The sequence below is a fragment of the Aplidium turbinatum genome, chromosome 3 (genome assembly GCF_918807975.1).
Source record: "Aplidium turbinatum chromosome 3, kaAplTurb1.1, whole genome shotgun sequence".
NCBI lineage: Eukaryota > Metazoa > Chordata > Ascidiacea > Aplousobranchia > Polyclinidae > Aplidium > Aplidium turbinatum.
Genome location: NC_137474.1, coordinates 27234740 through 27250556, shown reverse-complemented (window position 1 = coordinate 27250556; position 15817 = coordinate 27234740). Strand labels below are relative to the sequence as shown.

General features: G+C 38.7%; 1 protein-coding gene across 2 annotated transcripts in view; it reads right to left on the bottom strand.

The window, feature by feature from the left end:
• LOC145766937 (denticleless protein homolog) overlaps positions 1 to 15817 on the bottom strand; it is a 57192-nt gene that overhangs the window by 15572 nt on the left and 25803 nt on the right. Inside the window, exons 3-6 of one of the 2 annotated variants that reach the window (XM_082578645.1) lie at positions 12917 to 12953; positions 9327 to 9623; positions 6377 to 6546; positions 2270 to 2393 (exon numbers count right to left, since the gene is read on the bottom strand). In XM_082578645.1, the coding sequence (XP_082434771.1) occupies positions 2270 to 2393; positions 6377 to 6546; positions 9327 to 9623; positions 12917 to 12953 (628 nt within the window). The remainder of the gene's footprint in view (positions 1 to 2269; positions 2394 to 6376; positions 6547 to 9326; positions 9624 to 12916; positions 12954 to 15817) is intronic. The other variant, XM_082578646.1, reaches the window with a different exon arrangement.

The following is a 15817-nucleotide window of genomic DNA, read 5'->3' as shown; positions in this document are numbered from 1 at the left end:
GTTGGTTGGCTTGTGGTGGTAAGTCACCCTTAGATGAAAGTGTTGCAAATGTGTGCAGAGTGCAGACGTCTTCATAGTCGGATGTCATCTCTGGCTTTCAGCGTAAAATTGAGTCTCGTGATATGGAAATAGCAGACCTGAATAAAGTCATTCAGGATTTGACGTTGCAAAATGAAACCTGTGAATTGTCTCGCAATGATAACTTGGCTAGAGAACTTGTTGAACCGAATATTGAGTTGAAAGATGGTCGATTTGAGATACCTGTACCGTTGAAGGAAGATATTGATTTACCTAACAATTTTGTGTTGGCGTCAGATAGAGCTGCTGCTTTAAGGAAGAAGGCTTTAAAACAACCTAAACTTTGTGATTTCCTTACTGACACCATGAAGGATCTTAAATCTACTGGCTATATTGAGCGTGCTGGTGAAGCAGAAAATGTAAAAGGATTTCAGTGGTATTTACCTTACTTTGTTACGTCACAATTAAAAAAGCGCATTGTTTACGATGGCAAGTCTGAATTTCGAGGAACTTGTGTTAATGATGTAATGTTTTCGTGTCCTGATTTGTTAAACACTCTGGCAGATCTCTTGGCTAGATTTCGGCTGAGTAGATTTGGTTTCGTGGCCGATATGACTAAGTACTTTTTTCACATTTTGGACTCTTTAATTCGTAAGCCTAATTTTATTGAACTGCTTACGTACACCAGCAGTGCCGTTCGGATTGTGAACGAACGCCCTTTGGTACCTTTGAGTGACGACCCTAGGGATTTTACTGTCATCACCCCTGCCTCACTTTTGACCCCATACTTAGACCCATACTGTGCTGTTGAGCAACCACATGATCGTGACCAACTAAGAAGGGATTATCGGTTCAATTTGTCACTTTCTCAGCAGTTTTGGAGTAAATGGATCGATTTTTACTTGCCAGGGCTTCAGGGCCGGAAAAAATGGTTAAAAATGGCCGAGAATTTGGAGCCTGGTCAACTTGTAGTGGTAGGTTCTCTCCAAGACATTGGTAAACGTGGGAAGTATCAACTTGGAAGGGTGCATGAGGTGGTCCCACAAATTAGGAAAGGGAAGCCTGTGGTTCGTAGAGCTAAAGTTGCCGTCTGCAACTATGATGAGAGTAGGCTACGGGGAAAGTGAAAGTAGACTACGTGTTGAGGGATATTTCGTGCCTCGCCCCCGTAAAGAACACCTAAGTGTTAGGGTTTGAGCCTGGTTTTGTCTGCGGTGGCTGACCCTTGTCTGAGCCCAAGAACAGTCGGTTATTATCGCAACCATTGTATATAGCGTCATTTTAGCATGTACCTATGGTACCAATTTCATGTATCGTCGTGTATTATTCCGTATTGTTGTTCATTCTTTGCATGCCCTTTGTATTTACGTATTAACTTAAACGTGAGTGATTCAAACAATTTGTGTATCGTGTGTTTTTATTCATTGGCTCACAATTGTCGTCAATTCTTTTTTAGTTATGCCATGTCAGACTGTCATAACTAGGGGCCGCTATGTTCCCGACAATTATTCACCAAATCAAACGTCATATAAAACCGTTATGGTCTACTTAACCTAGCTGGCATCTTACGTCATGGAAATTGCTAGAAAATGTCCAAATATTGCACCATCGGTCGTAAGACCTGATGAAATATTGCATTAGCCGCTTGAACACCTGTTTGAAACACTTCATAATGTCTTTCATTATTGCGTCACAGTTACTGTCTACGTGCATTTGAGATATCGCAAATTATTCTGGTCATTCGTAAAATTGTTTGTTGGAAGTCATTCGCAAGTTTAACTGTTTGCTTGGTGCTTGCTAGCTGGACAAATTTTCCGTCTTTTATCCAAGTAATCTGTTCTGTAGTGACAGTTTTAGAGGCGTACGGTGTTGCGTCTCATTTTCGATAGCCGCGGGCTAATTTTACAGGAATACACTTTTGAAAAGACGTTTCGAAAGAGTGTTTATTTTTCGGTCATTACATGCAGACGAACGGATTTGGGAATCTTATGTTACAATTTTCCCACGAAGAGATTATGGTTTACCGCTGTGACCAACAGTACACTTAGAATTAAATATATTACTATTGTTATAATATTCGGATGTATTCAATGTGACTAAAGAAAATATAAAAACAGCGAAACCCAAGCTGCAACGAAGAAGACGAAATGATAGACCAAACTATCAACTTTCAATCATGAGAAAAAAATGTGGAATGAACCGCAATGGATTCAAAGCAGTAAAGCTTGTTTTCACGAAAAATGTAACTCACAATGAGGTCGAACGTGGTGAGTTTTTCTGAGGTCCCACAATTTGATCCTTCCATCCATAGCCCCGGATGTGATCAGAATTTGCTCATCTTGGAAGATGACGGATGTCACTGTTTGTCTGGAGTCCTGGAAAAAAGCTTATTTTGGCTTAAAAGCGGTTGCATAAAAAATACAAAATTTATTTATGCACAAACACGCACATATAGCCTAACGTTTGCAGAGGACTATTTTTTTTGGATCACAAATATATGAACGATTGAACGTATAGCATTGTCCTGGGTATGCATCCTCGATGTCAGGAGGAGAAGTAGCACTTTACCCCAGGTCTGGGTCCGTTGGCACCGAAACACGTCCCGCTGGTAGTTCTGGATCTCAGTTTTGACATGATGCCTGTGCCAGGCAGGTTGGCGGCATAGGCGGATGATACCTACAATCCACATGCTACAACGGCTAGAATGGCAACATCTTTCAAGAAGGATAACTTAAGTCAAACCCGGGTTGGCCAAACTCGTGAGTTTTCGTGCAGAGGCATCCGGTCATCAAGACCACTCTGATCTTTAAATGGAGGTTGGGGGTAAGAAAGGGTATGCTCCCTGTAGAAAAACATGCACTAAAAATCCTAATAAGTGTTAAAAAGGAATGGCCCCCAGTCCCAGCAGCCCTTAAATAGGCAGGGGGTGCGAAGAATCTCCGGGTTGTCTTGTCTGACATTGCTGTTAAAAATTCAGGGGTACGACTGGGAAGTTTAAATGTACGAAGCTTGCGTTGTAGAGGTACCAGGTGAGTGAAGAGCTGAGAATGAGGAAGGTAGATGTTTGCTGCTTACAGGACATCCGATGGAGGAACAAAGGAGCCAGGATTTTGGGTGTCAAAGGAAGAAGATACAAGCTGTGGTGGTCGGGCAATGATATTGGGATCGGAGGAGTTGGGATTTTGGTGAAAGAAGAGCTATGTGAAAATATTGTTGGGGTTCGTAGACAGAGTGACAGAATAATGACGATAGTGATGGTGGCCCAGCACGTAGTGATAAGAGTAATCTGTGCTTATTCACCACAAAGTGGAAGATACGATGCGGAAAAAGAAAGATTTTATGACGAAATAGCCCATGAATGGAACACAAGAAGTGATCAGGAAATCGTATTGGGTCTTGGGGACTTTAATGGGCACGTTGGCAAACAAATTGATGGGTTTGAAGGAGTCCATGGAGGGTTGGGCAATTGGGCATAGGAGAAAGGAATGCGATTGAAGGCGACTACTTGAGTTTTGTGACGAAAAGGAACTGTGTGTTGTGTGTGTGTGTTGCAAATACCTGGTTTAACAAAGAGGAAGGAAGAAAAATAACTTTCAGTGCAGGTGGAAATGAAACTGAAATTGGGTCAGTATGCAGGAAAAACAGAAAACCGATCAAAGATGTGAAAGCGATACCATGCGACCTTCAGCATTGATTGGTGAGTATCGACTTGGACAAGAAAGGTCTGAAGAAAACTGTAAATAAAAAAGGGTGATCAAAAGAAAAATTTGGAAGTTAGAAGATGCTGACACAAGAGAAAGGTTTAAAAAGAAACTGTATTTGAACGTTTTCTTCACAAAGATGTGACTGATCTATGGGCATCCTTCAAGAATGGAGTTCTGCAAGCTTGTGGTGAAGTTTGTGGGAAAAAAAAGGCAGGATAGATTGAGGAGATACGTGGTGGTGGAATGAAGAGGTGAGGGAAGTAATCGGGGAGAAAAAAGTAGCATACAAGGATTGGTGCAGAAATAGATCAGAAGAAACTAAGCTCAAGGACAAGGAATTGAAAAATCGGGCAAAAGAGAATAGTTGCAAAAGTTATGAAGAAGCTTAGCAGGCATTGACCAAGTTAAAAAGCAGTCCCAACGAAGTATATAAGTTTATGAAAGCTCTGAAGCAGGATGGGAAACACATGGATGGTGGACGATGTATTAAAGGAAGGGATGGAAAACTTGGTTTCAGTGAGAAAGATCGTGGAAGAATTTGAAGGTGAAATTCAGAGAGTGTCGAGAGTTGTTATATGCTAGAAGATTTCTGTTGAAAATGAGAGGAAGAATTTATACTAGTTGTGTGAGATCTGCAATGCTGTACGGAAGTGAGACATGGTGCTTACGGGAAAACGAATTGGCGATTTTAAGAAGAACTGAGAGAGTAATGTGTGGTACGAAGGGGTCCTCGTCTTTTAGGTGCAGACAGTTAGGCGCTGGTCAAATAGGCGTGCACACTGTGGCGCTTGGTCATTTAGTTGCTATTCCTAGTAAAGTCTGCAGATTATATCAGTTTGGCAGGTAGGACAATGCTTTTCATACAAAATGTTATATTGAACAGAAAAATATGTTGTTTTGTTAATGCGAGTACATTTATTTGTTGTTAGTCATGGCTTCAGTGAGTGAAGCTGCTTTATCGGACAATGCTTTTCACACAAAATGTCATATTGAACAGAAAAATATGTCATGGCTTACGTGAGTGAAGCTGCTTAAACCAGCAATGCTTTTCACACAAAATGCTATATTGAACAGAAAAATATATATATTGTTTTTTTTATACTCATGTTCGACATTTATTTGTTGTTCGTCCAGGTTTGCGTCGGCAAAAGCTTTTAAGTTATTTAAGTTTCCAAACATGACTGAGTTCACTTTTAGTTAAGTCAAATAATAACCACACAAAACAAGGTGCAAAAATCTCACAATCTGGAGTACGAGCAAATGATTGCTGGATATGCACCGCCAACAAAGTGCAGGAAGTACAGAGATGCAGACGAAAGGCTGTTAACTTTGGTAAATCGCTTTATCGGGAGAAGTGGCGGCTCCAGTCAAACAATGTGGGAGTTTCTTCCAGGAGTAAGCCACAACTTCCACATGAGACCTTAACTTTTCAAATTACCTTTTGTATGTTCATTGTATTTTTTAGGTAGGTTATTTTATTATGTGACGTGTTTAGTTGCACATTTTCCGTATTTATTAATTGTTTAATAAAAATCTTCATCCTTACACCTCATGTACCTTTTCAAACAAAAGAGCTTGCTAAGTGGGTTCTTTGCTGTACTTGCATAGTCATGCCGAACAAGTGCATTAAAACAACAGTATATTTTTCTGTTCAATGTAACATTTTGTGTGAAAAGCATTGCCGGTTTTAGCAGCTTCACCCACTGAAGCTATGACGTATTTTTCTGTTCAATATATATAATATTTTGTGTGAAAAGCATTGCTGGTTTATCAGCTTCACTCACGGAAGCCATTATGATAAATTTTTCTGTTCAATATAACATTTTGTGTGAAAAGCATTGCCGGATAAAGCAGCTTCACTCACTGAAGCCATGACTAACAACAAATAAATGCACAATACATTAACAAAATCATATATTTTTCTGTTCAATATAGCGTTTTGTGTGAAAAGCATTGCCCTACCTGCCAAGCTGATATAATCTGCAGACTTTACTAGGAATAGCAACCTAAATGACCGAGCGCTACAGTGCTCTGCAACTAAAAGTTGTGCTCCCGGTGAGAAGCTGATGGACAAAAGGAATACCGCCGAAGAACTTGCTTGGGTTGAATGAGAAAGTTGACAAGTTGGCGAAAGCGAATGGAGTGAGGTGGTATGGGCATGTTTTGAGAAGGGATGGAGATGATGTTTTGAGAAGAGCGCTGGAGTTGCAAGTGGAGGGTCGTAGAAAACAAGACCCAAGAAAACGTTGAAAAGGCAAGTTGAGGAGGAAAGCAGCAAGGTGGGCTGGACAAGAGGGGGCACGTTAGACACTTAGACAGATCGATGTGGAGGCAGGGTGTGAAGGCGATTGTGGCACTTGGGTGTGAATCTGACCACTCCCGGTATTGTGGACATCACCGGATTACAACTGGACTACTAATATCCATACCTAATGTGATTTTTAAGTCAAAATTATTCTTCATTAAAACAGCAACTACTCAAAATGTTCTTCTCAATAGGCCTACTTGAAGAAACTGAAAACAGTATTTTGTGTATTGCAGTAGCTTAATGAGAAATTAGAAGTATTTTGTGCAGTACTTGTGAGTAGCCTACTGAGTAGTTTAAAACAGTGAGCTGTAAAAGCAGTAAAACAATAAAAATGCTAAACACTTACATTTAAAAGTTGATTGCTGGAATTGGCAACAATCTTCCGACATCTCTTCCGTTGAGGGGTCAACACACCGTGGATGGCATGGGCGTCCTGTATGCGAGTGGCCACTTGACCAGGACATCGGCTGTCCCAGATTATTGCATTCCCATCCCGCGATCCGGTGGCAATCAGATCTAAAAGGTTCGACAAAATGAGGAAATGGTGCTTCTAACAATGGCTTTGGCAAGAGTTTTAATCATTTGTTTTAATCAAGCCAAGTGCATTGCAATATATCTTTTTCCTAGGAATCTCGGTTGAGCACTATGAGCAGAATCAGTAGCTAACTTTTGAATCTGACATAATATTTGTCCCCTATTTTCAAGAGTTAAAAACCCTACGAAACAGATACAACAACTCACATAAAAATGTTGTGCTGATCTACAAGTCATTCTGCTAAATCTATTAGACAGGGTGGCCCAGCGAAGCATAGCTAAATAAAAATTAGGTTTTTTCAGTTATATGAAGGCCAATAAAAACAACTCATATATCAAATAAAAAAGAAATGACTTATTGTTTTTAATAACATCCAAGAATTATTCAACATATCCACCTTTCTTCTTGATTACCTGGCAAAAACGAGGGATCACCTGATCAGGGCACATGTGGCATGCCCAGTTGTAACGGCAATTTCTGCCCAAGATTTAGTGAGTTTTTGCTCCAGAACCTCAACACTAGAGTGGGATACAGCACAGGACTTCTGCTCCCAGATAAACCATATCCCAAAGGCAAAGTCCATTGGATTTAAATCAAGAGAAGATGAAGGCCATAGTTCTTTGGGCCAAAACTACATGAAATTGTCTTTGCACCAATCCTGGACCAATCTGGCTGTGGGATAGGTTGCTTCATCCTGTTAAAGTGCAATTCATTCATTTCCAGTGACTTACCTCACCCAAGGAACAACTTCATCCTTTAACACTTTCAGATAAACATGTTGATTGACTTTGACACCAGGCTCAATGAAAATCAAAAGGGTTCTGAGACCTGTGGAGTGTGGACGAAACCTAGCCGGTTTGTTTTGTATAGCTTGAACGGTGAATAATTTGTTCTCAATCCAGGGAACTTGTGGCTGCGTGCCATCAAGAAGATTATTCAAAAGAATCTTCGATCTTTTAAACCTCTTCTTCTTTGTGGCATCAGAAAGAAGTTGCTGTTTGATAATTTTGCAGGGCTTGACCTTAAGATCCCTTACCAACAGTCAACATCCTCTGGATAGTTAAACAGTTAAAATGTGCCTCTTCAGCAAGTTTTCTGGTGTTCATTCCCGGATTCCATTGCAATTTTGGTTCTTACGGACCTCTCTGGGGAGCTTCTGACCTTTGGTAAGCAGCTACTAGTCTCTCTGAATCTTTTTACTGCCTTGTATACACCAGAACAACGCAGAATCCCTTTCAAAACTTAGCAGGTGATAGCCCCTTATGAGAGTGCGTTTTTATGATTTCATTTAAATCTTCTTAAGATCTTCACCATGGGTGTAACTTTAATTTTCCAAATCATACATAAGATATATATTAGTAATCTAGGATGATTATTAGGGTGATTCATAAATTGAAAATTTTTTTAATTCAATGGGGCACCCTCTTGTATCGTGTCAATACCTGAAAAAATAATCCTGTCAAATTTTTAGAGCAATCGAAAGCATTTTTAAGGTTGCTACCGACTTTGAAAGCTGCATATAATACACAAATGGGTCATTCCATATCAACTCAACGTCAACGGGGTGTGCAAGCTCGACCGTCTTAGATTTTCTTGAAATTCACAGTAAAGTTTCATATTGGTGTATAATGAACAAAAAAAAAAATTTCAGCTCATTATCTCAAGACGTTTAGACCTTAAAGCCCTTCAAAGTCACCAAGGTCCCTCAAAATGGGTTCGCATGTACATTTTCCTCCATGTTTGGGTCTTCATAACTTTTAATCTAAAGCATTTACAAAGCTGAAATTTGGTATTCTGATTAAGAAGCAGCCCTAGTTTTCATATCTACCACCAAAATTGCTAATTTCAAATTAGTTTTAGATACAGAACTTTTCAAAAATTGAAATTTTTTACATTTGAAATTTTTTTATCAATTTTTGATGTCCGCTATCTCCCGAACCATCTTTATACCCTCCAAACTTCAATAATTTCACATTTGTTTAGTGTCAGTCTCATGGGGGTTAATTACCAACTAGTATAGATTAATGATACGCGAAATGGAGTTTTGTGACTATTGGTTTGGGAGATAGCGGACATCAAAAATTGATAAATTTTTTTCAAATGCAAAAAATTTCAATTTTTGAAAGGTTCTATATCTAAAACTAATTTAAAATTAGCAATTTTGGTGGTAGATATGAAAACTAGGACTGCTTCTTACTCAGAATACCAAATTTCAGCTTTGTAAATGCTTTAGATTAAAAGTTATGAAGACCCAAACATGGAGGAAAATGTACATGCGAACCCATTTTGAGGGACCTTGGTGACTATGAAGGGCTGTAATTTCTAAACGTCTTGAGATGATGAGCTGAAAATTTTTTTTTTGTTCATTATACATCAATATGAAACTTTAGTGTGAATTTCAAGAAAATCTAAGACGGTCGAGCTTGCACACCCCGTTGATGTTGAGTTGATATGGAATGACCCATTTGTGTATTATGTGCAGCTTTCAAAGTCGGTAGCAACCTTAAAAATGCTTTCGATTGCTCTAAAAATTTAACAGGATTATTTTTTCAGGTATTGACACGATACAAGAGGGTGCCCCATTGAATTAAAAAAAAATTCAATTTATGAATCACCCTAATGATTATACTATAAATCTGTAATAAATACAATTTAGTAGTCGTGAAATGTGTTTAAATTTAATATGAAATTTAGTCCACACTTTGCTGGGCCACTCTGTGCAATACCAGAGATATGGTGGCAAATCTGAACGGGAACTTACTTGGATTGTGTTTTGAAATGCAAATAGACTTGAGACTGCAGCTGTGTCCTCGAAACACGTTTAACTGCTTCCTCGGTGAAACAGCATCCCACAAAACCGCAGATGTGTCTCCTGATGCGGTGGCAAATATTGTGCCTCTGGGTACCCAAGCGACATCAAAAATTGCATTTTTATGGCACTGCCACTTTTGTTTTACGCTTATTGCACTCTCACATATTCTTCCTTGACAACTTGTGTCGATGATTGAGATGTATCCATCCTCGTCTGCCACCAAGCACATGTCCTTCCATCCAGATGCTGCACAGTTACGAATGGGCTCATTCAATCTACTTCAGCATTATTGCAATCACTTCTATCACCGATGTAGGCCTTGTAGGGTGATGTATACACCAACAAAGACAAACATCACTGTTTTTAAAAGGCACTTTTCATATGGTGTTAACATGTTTCCTGGGTGAACACTAAACAAGTATACAATATCATTTACAGTGCGTATGATCATTGGAGTGGTCTAGATTGGTCAAACTAACATATACGTATGAAAACATAATGCCACCTTGTGGTTTCAGTGACAGCACTAAATGTTCTACTTAAAACTATGTGTCTTTGAGTATACAATGACAAATCATGATGGTCACTGGATACACAACTTTATTCTGTAGTTCGAATGATGTGAGCATTAATGACATGATCCAGAGGCCACAAGACACGAATAACGCAATACTTGGTTATTTGTTACTAATTTTTTTAATACGGTACCGTAGTACTTTCATTTATCACGGCAGCAATTTCAATGTTCATTTTTTACACAAACAGAATCATAGAAATCAGAGCTTCCCAAACTTTTTTGCTCGCGACCCCTTTCAATCTCCAAAAATTTTTTGCGACCCCTTACGATTAAAATGATGAACAGTGCGAAATATCCATGTGATATTTATTGAAAAGCTTAGATCAAACGAAAACCCATAACAAATTACCGGCACTCAGTTCAGTTTGTTTTTATTTATTTCTGACCCTCACAACAGTATGGGTAGCCTACTGGAAACAAAACAAAAAAGCAAACACATTTATCAATGTGTGTGTGTGACTGCCTTCTGCTACAAAGCAAGTCCACCCATGGCCCAATGTTAGTTAAAGCTGGTCTCAAGACGTACCTTAGGCGAAGTGAGAACATTTCACATATATCATTTTGGTTTTCAGATGTTCAATTTTTTGATGAACGTATCAATTTTAGACTTCAATGCAAAATATTAATGTTTTTTCTCCTAGGATGGACAAATTAAATTCGTTTAGTTTTTCAAGCAAAAGTGACATTTGACATAATTTCAAATGCTAGATGGTGGACCAAGACTGAATTTTATTCTGTTGGAAAAATCAACGTTAATTGGCTAGCCATTTTAAAGCTTTGACTTTTGAAAGCCACCTCACTTCACGATGCAGTAAAAAAGTTTTTAACTCCGATTCCATTTCAGCTCACAAATTTTCAAAAATACAGGCAGCCTATTGAGTGCGCGACTCATAAAAGTTAAATAATTGTGCGCGACTAATAAAGTTAATAATTGTCACAGCATCTCAAACAGAAGTGTTAATATGCAGTCATCATCATCATAATCCATCGTCGGTTTGTTCCCCACTAGTGGGGGTGGCCGATTGTTTCCGCGCAGCAATTGTTTTAATCCCTTTTCTCCATTTCACCCTGTCCCTTGCATCTTCCTCCTTCAGTCCGACTTTTTTAAATTCTTGTGCAGTACCTTGTGCAAATTGGTATACTCTCTGCAACCCCTGAAGTTCATTATGCAACCCCTTGGGGGGTCGCAACCCCCAGTTTTGTAAGCTCTGATATAAATTGTTTTTTGCATTTAACAAAATATAAATGAAGGTGCCACTAATTCACTTGTTGCTTTAAATCTCAATGGTCAGTTGGTCACGTCTGCAGAGACATCTTAGCAAACAGAAAAGTTTGGCTAACTCGAAGTGAGGGAATGCAGAGGTTTCGCATTCTATAAAAGAAACTATGGACGGTTTGCCCTGAACTTCGAGCTTAAAACAAAAACGCTTCACGATCCGGTCTTAGAACTAGTTTTGTCGTATGTCCAGAATGGTTGGCCTAGAAATAACCAAGTCTCACGTCATTCATGTATTGCGCATTCAGGTCTTGCGGCTAAGCCAAATGATTGGGTCATTCTTGTTTGCGTTATTTGGACTGCAACATTAAGTTGTGTACCTTTATGGTCACTTCATAAGCACAATAGACCTTACAAAAAGTCCTACATTCAAAATAAAATGTGCATTTTTAGCTTATGAATGTGAAAATAAAGTAATGTGTAGAAATAACTATCGTCTGCTGTTCAAACATTGGAAATATGCATCAGTTGTAGGTCATTATCTGTTCATGATATGGTAATTAAAATGAGAGTATGTACGGTACCCTGGGTTTTTTTTTTCGGTCATTTATCGGTCATTGACCGATTTTTTAGCGAAATGTCCGAAAAAAATATAGTCAATTCAGTCAAAATGTCCGAAAAAAATATATAGTCAATTGACTAAATCAAATATCAGGCCTCGAAAATGAAGGCGGCCATCATAATGTACAAAAACCGACAGTTTGTCCGCCGGGTCTCGCCCTTCCGTCGGCCGCATTTTTCCGTCATGAAGTTCCGAGAAAAATTACAGACTTTGTTTTGTTTGCAGTATCGTAATTGGGCCGAAATTATGTTAGTGTATAGTACTGTATACGTAAATCGAGGCAATCTTCTCGCAGGGAGCTATTAATTTGTTACCGGTACCTGGTTGAACAATTAACGCTATTTTATGATAATTCAACGTCGCTAGATGTCGAATTAATGTAAAACAAATGTAAATTTCTTATTGGGCATTGTTGTTACGCAATATAACCCGCCGGAAAATTAAATCGATTTGTGCTGACTCGAACGTTGAAATCAACCCAAAATTAACTTACTTTTTCCCCGTGAGTTATTTAACATGAATTACTGTAACAGCGTGCGACGTGCGTATCTTGTTGCTCGCTTTATCGCTACTTTTGGTATTATTACATCACAACAAATCAAACAGTGCGGTCATGATAGACTACTCTAGTATATTTTTCGCTTCTCGTTTTGGTACAATTATCTCGTAACAAACGTTCACAGCAATTGCCGAGGCAATTTCAATTTTTGTCGTTTGGCCTAGGCAACGTTTCTGCCAAAGTAAAAATGTGTTAATTTTGAAGACTGTATGTTGATGCGTGTCGAAGTTCCGATGGCCGCCATGTGCTTTTGATTGGCCGCCGAATAGCTTGCTTCAGTCGGACACGTTTGGCCGCCGGAAAGAAAAAGTAGTTTCGAGGCCTGCATATAGTTATTACTATTGATTTAATTCGCTCTGCTTTGCTTTTTTGCTTAGCATTGAGCACTTTTTGTAGTATTAATAGTTTTCATTGTTTTAGTCAATTGACTATATATATGACCAAAAATGACCGAATGTTTTCAGGTTATTTCGGACAAATGACCGAAAAGTCTCAGCGAAAAAAAAAAAACCCAGACGATACCAATAAGGCAATGTTAATAACTTTGGTGCATTTCGTTACATACCTGTACAAAACTGGCAAACGTATGGTGGAATGTCAACCTGAAGGAAATCAAACATACCAATAGTAATATGCCATGCTAAAACCAGGGCTTTGGAGCCAGCATAAAAATAAAAATGCTCCAGCTCAGGAGCTCTCTTCTGTCAGAATATAGCTCCGGAACTCTTTCATACCACTGCTGTAGCACCGTATTTTCTCAAATAATATACTTCTTTAATAGTCCACCTCGATCAGTAATCACCACAAATTTAAAGTCATGAAATAGCAGACGTACAACAACTAAAAATACTAGCCAAGAATTATTATCAATTTTGTGATGTGTTTCTGTTAAATGTGAAATCAGTTAATAGTAATAGCATCTCATAAAATGAATTAGAGCTGGAGCTGTCGGTCGAACAATTGGCTCCAGCTCTACCTGAATTTTACATACAGCTCCAGCTCCTTTTGAAAATGCAAAGCTATGGGGCTCCAAATACAATGCTTTGATGGTAACTGCCTTTTTGTCACAAAACTTGTCATCAAACTTATTTTGTTATTACAAACACATTCTTTCAAGTCTATTCAGCGATTAATCGATTATGCATCCCCTTACCATCAGCAATTCTATGATCAGCCTATCATCAGTGACATCACAATGACGTCAATCTCTAAAGTATTGTGTACAGTTGTACACAGGGCCATAATTCAGTTGAAATGATTCAAAACTAACAATATATATAATATTAATCAAGGTCATAATTTTTGTCACACAAGGTAATTTACAATGATGTTTGAGTACCGAGCTTCATAACATTTCATGAACCAGCTGATACTTCCAACAGGAAAGGCTATTGAATCGTTTCAGAAATCAATTTTAACAAACTGCAAGTAGTTTCCAACTATGGAAAGATATCTCACAAAAATAAGGTAGGTTACGTAATACAAATATTGATTAACAAACTATGAAATTAGCAGCGTACAAGAATAACAGCTTCTTGGGCTAGCCACATGGATTGTTGTAGCAAAAATTAAAATGAACCCCACATTTATTTATAAGTTATGTATACATGAATAAATATTTACCAATTACATTTCAAACTTACAATTTGCTTATATGGTTAAAGTCATGACTTGCAGTTAGATATGAGACTGAAGTAAACTTAGAAAGATATGAAGCAGCAGTTTAATTATTAAGAAATTTCGAGCTTCTTGAAACATCTAATGCAATCTGATCAACTAAGTTGTACGTGTACATAGAAATGAGCAATTTAGAATAGTGGATTTGATTCAATTCTAATCCCAAACACAGGCCTCGAACTTCGTTTTTGTTGACGGCGGACAAACGTGTCCGGTCTGAGCAGCTATCTCGACGGACAAATTAAGTTTCACGGCGGACACACCAGTTTTAGCGTCGATCGTCATCTGGGTTTTTTTTTCGGTCATTTATCGGTCATTGACCGATTTTTTAGCAAAATGTCCGAAAAAAATATAGACAATTTGGTCAAAATGTCCGAAAAAATATATAGACAATTCGGGTGTTGCAAGGTTGAGTTTCACTGATGAACGTTGAAGAAAGTTTTCTCAGATAAAACACGACAACGTTTCTCAGCGAAACTTAATGTTGAAGCTCATAGGCGCTTAACTATTTTTTTGGCCATGGGGGCGAAAGCGTGTATCATCAGCAGCAACGTAAATTCAGCAATTTCCTTATAGAAACACAAGCATTTCAAAACCTTTGTCTGACAATCTGCTGCGTTTGGGACGCATAATGTCCTTTCCAAGTGAAAACATGCATTCCACAGCAGCGCTGAATGGTATCGGTGTGTTGTATTTCAAAAACAAGTCTTGAAAACGTTTGCTCGGAAAGGGATCACTGTTTCAAGCGTGCTGTGATGGCTTAGCATAATATATAAATCTTTTAACGAGATCCACTGCACCAACATCGCTCTTTTCAGGGGCATAAAGCTCTTGAAATAAAGTATCTTTAACCTCCGCGATGGCATTCATTAATTTTTCGCTTTCTCTCTCTGATCCCTCGTTCTCGATACAGCTCACGATATGAGTGATCACCATTTGGCGAACTTTTTCCGCTTGTATTCCAGGTAGCCATTCTAACCAACGCGAAAGCGGGTAATTCGGATGAGTCGCACTGGCCAGAATACATTGTGAAACTCTCATTGTGAAGCGAGATTTTCCATGAAAACAAAAAATGACGCATAGCGCTTGACGCTTAAAATCGGCAAAATAGTTGACGGCGCTATATCTTCCGTCAACTAAAAAATGAACTGACGGCGCTAGCCTCAGCGTCAACAAAAAGTTGACGTCGTCAACGTACAACACTGAATGAGAATCACTCAGTCTTGCCCACTTTGGCTTAAAGGGCGGGGAAACCCAAATTAACTTTTGCGAGTTTTTTGTTTCAGCGTGATGTCATTGTGTACAACATGCGTTTTAGCAATAAAAAAATCCAAATTTTGTTGCCCTCGTCTCGCTAGGGCCGCTTTTGTTTGATACCCGTTTGCGAGGTCTCGTTGCGCATCAAGCTGTGATTCTGTTCGCTGTGACGTCACAAGGTACATATAGTTGTGGCCAAAAGTTTAAGACCAGACTTGATTTATGACGATTTTTGCATTACTTCAAAATACTACATCAGATATAAGATGATGCATAAAGATGATGCAACTGAAACAATATATGATGCAGTATTTTGAAGTAATGCAAAAATCGTCATAAATCAAGTCTGGTCTTAAAGTTTTGGCCACAACTATATGTACCTTGTGACGTCACAGCGAACAGAATCACAGCTTGATGCGCGCGAGACCTCGCAAACGGGTATCAAACAAAAGCAGCCTTAGCGAGACGGGGGAAACAAAATTTAGATTTTTTTTTTTGCTAAAACGCATGTTGTACACAATGACATCACGCT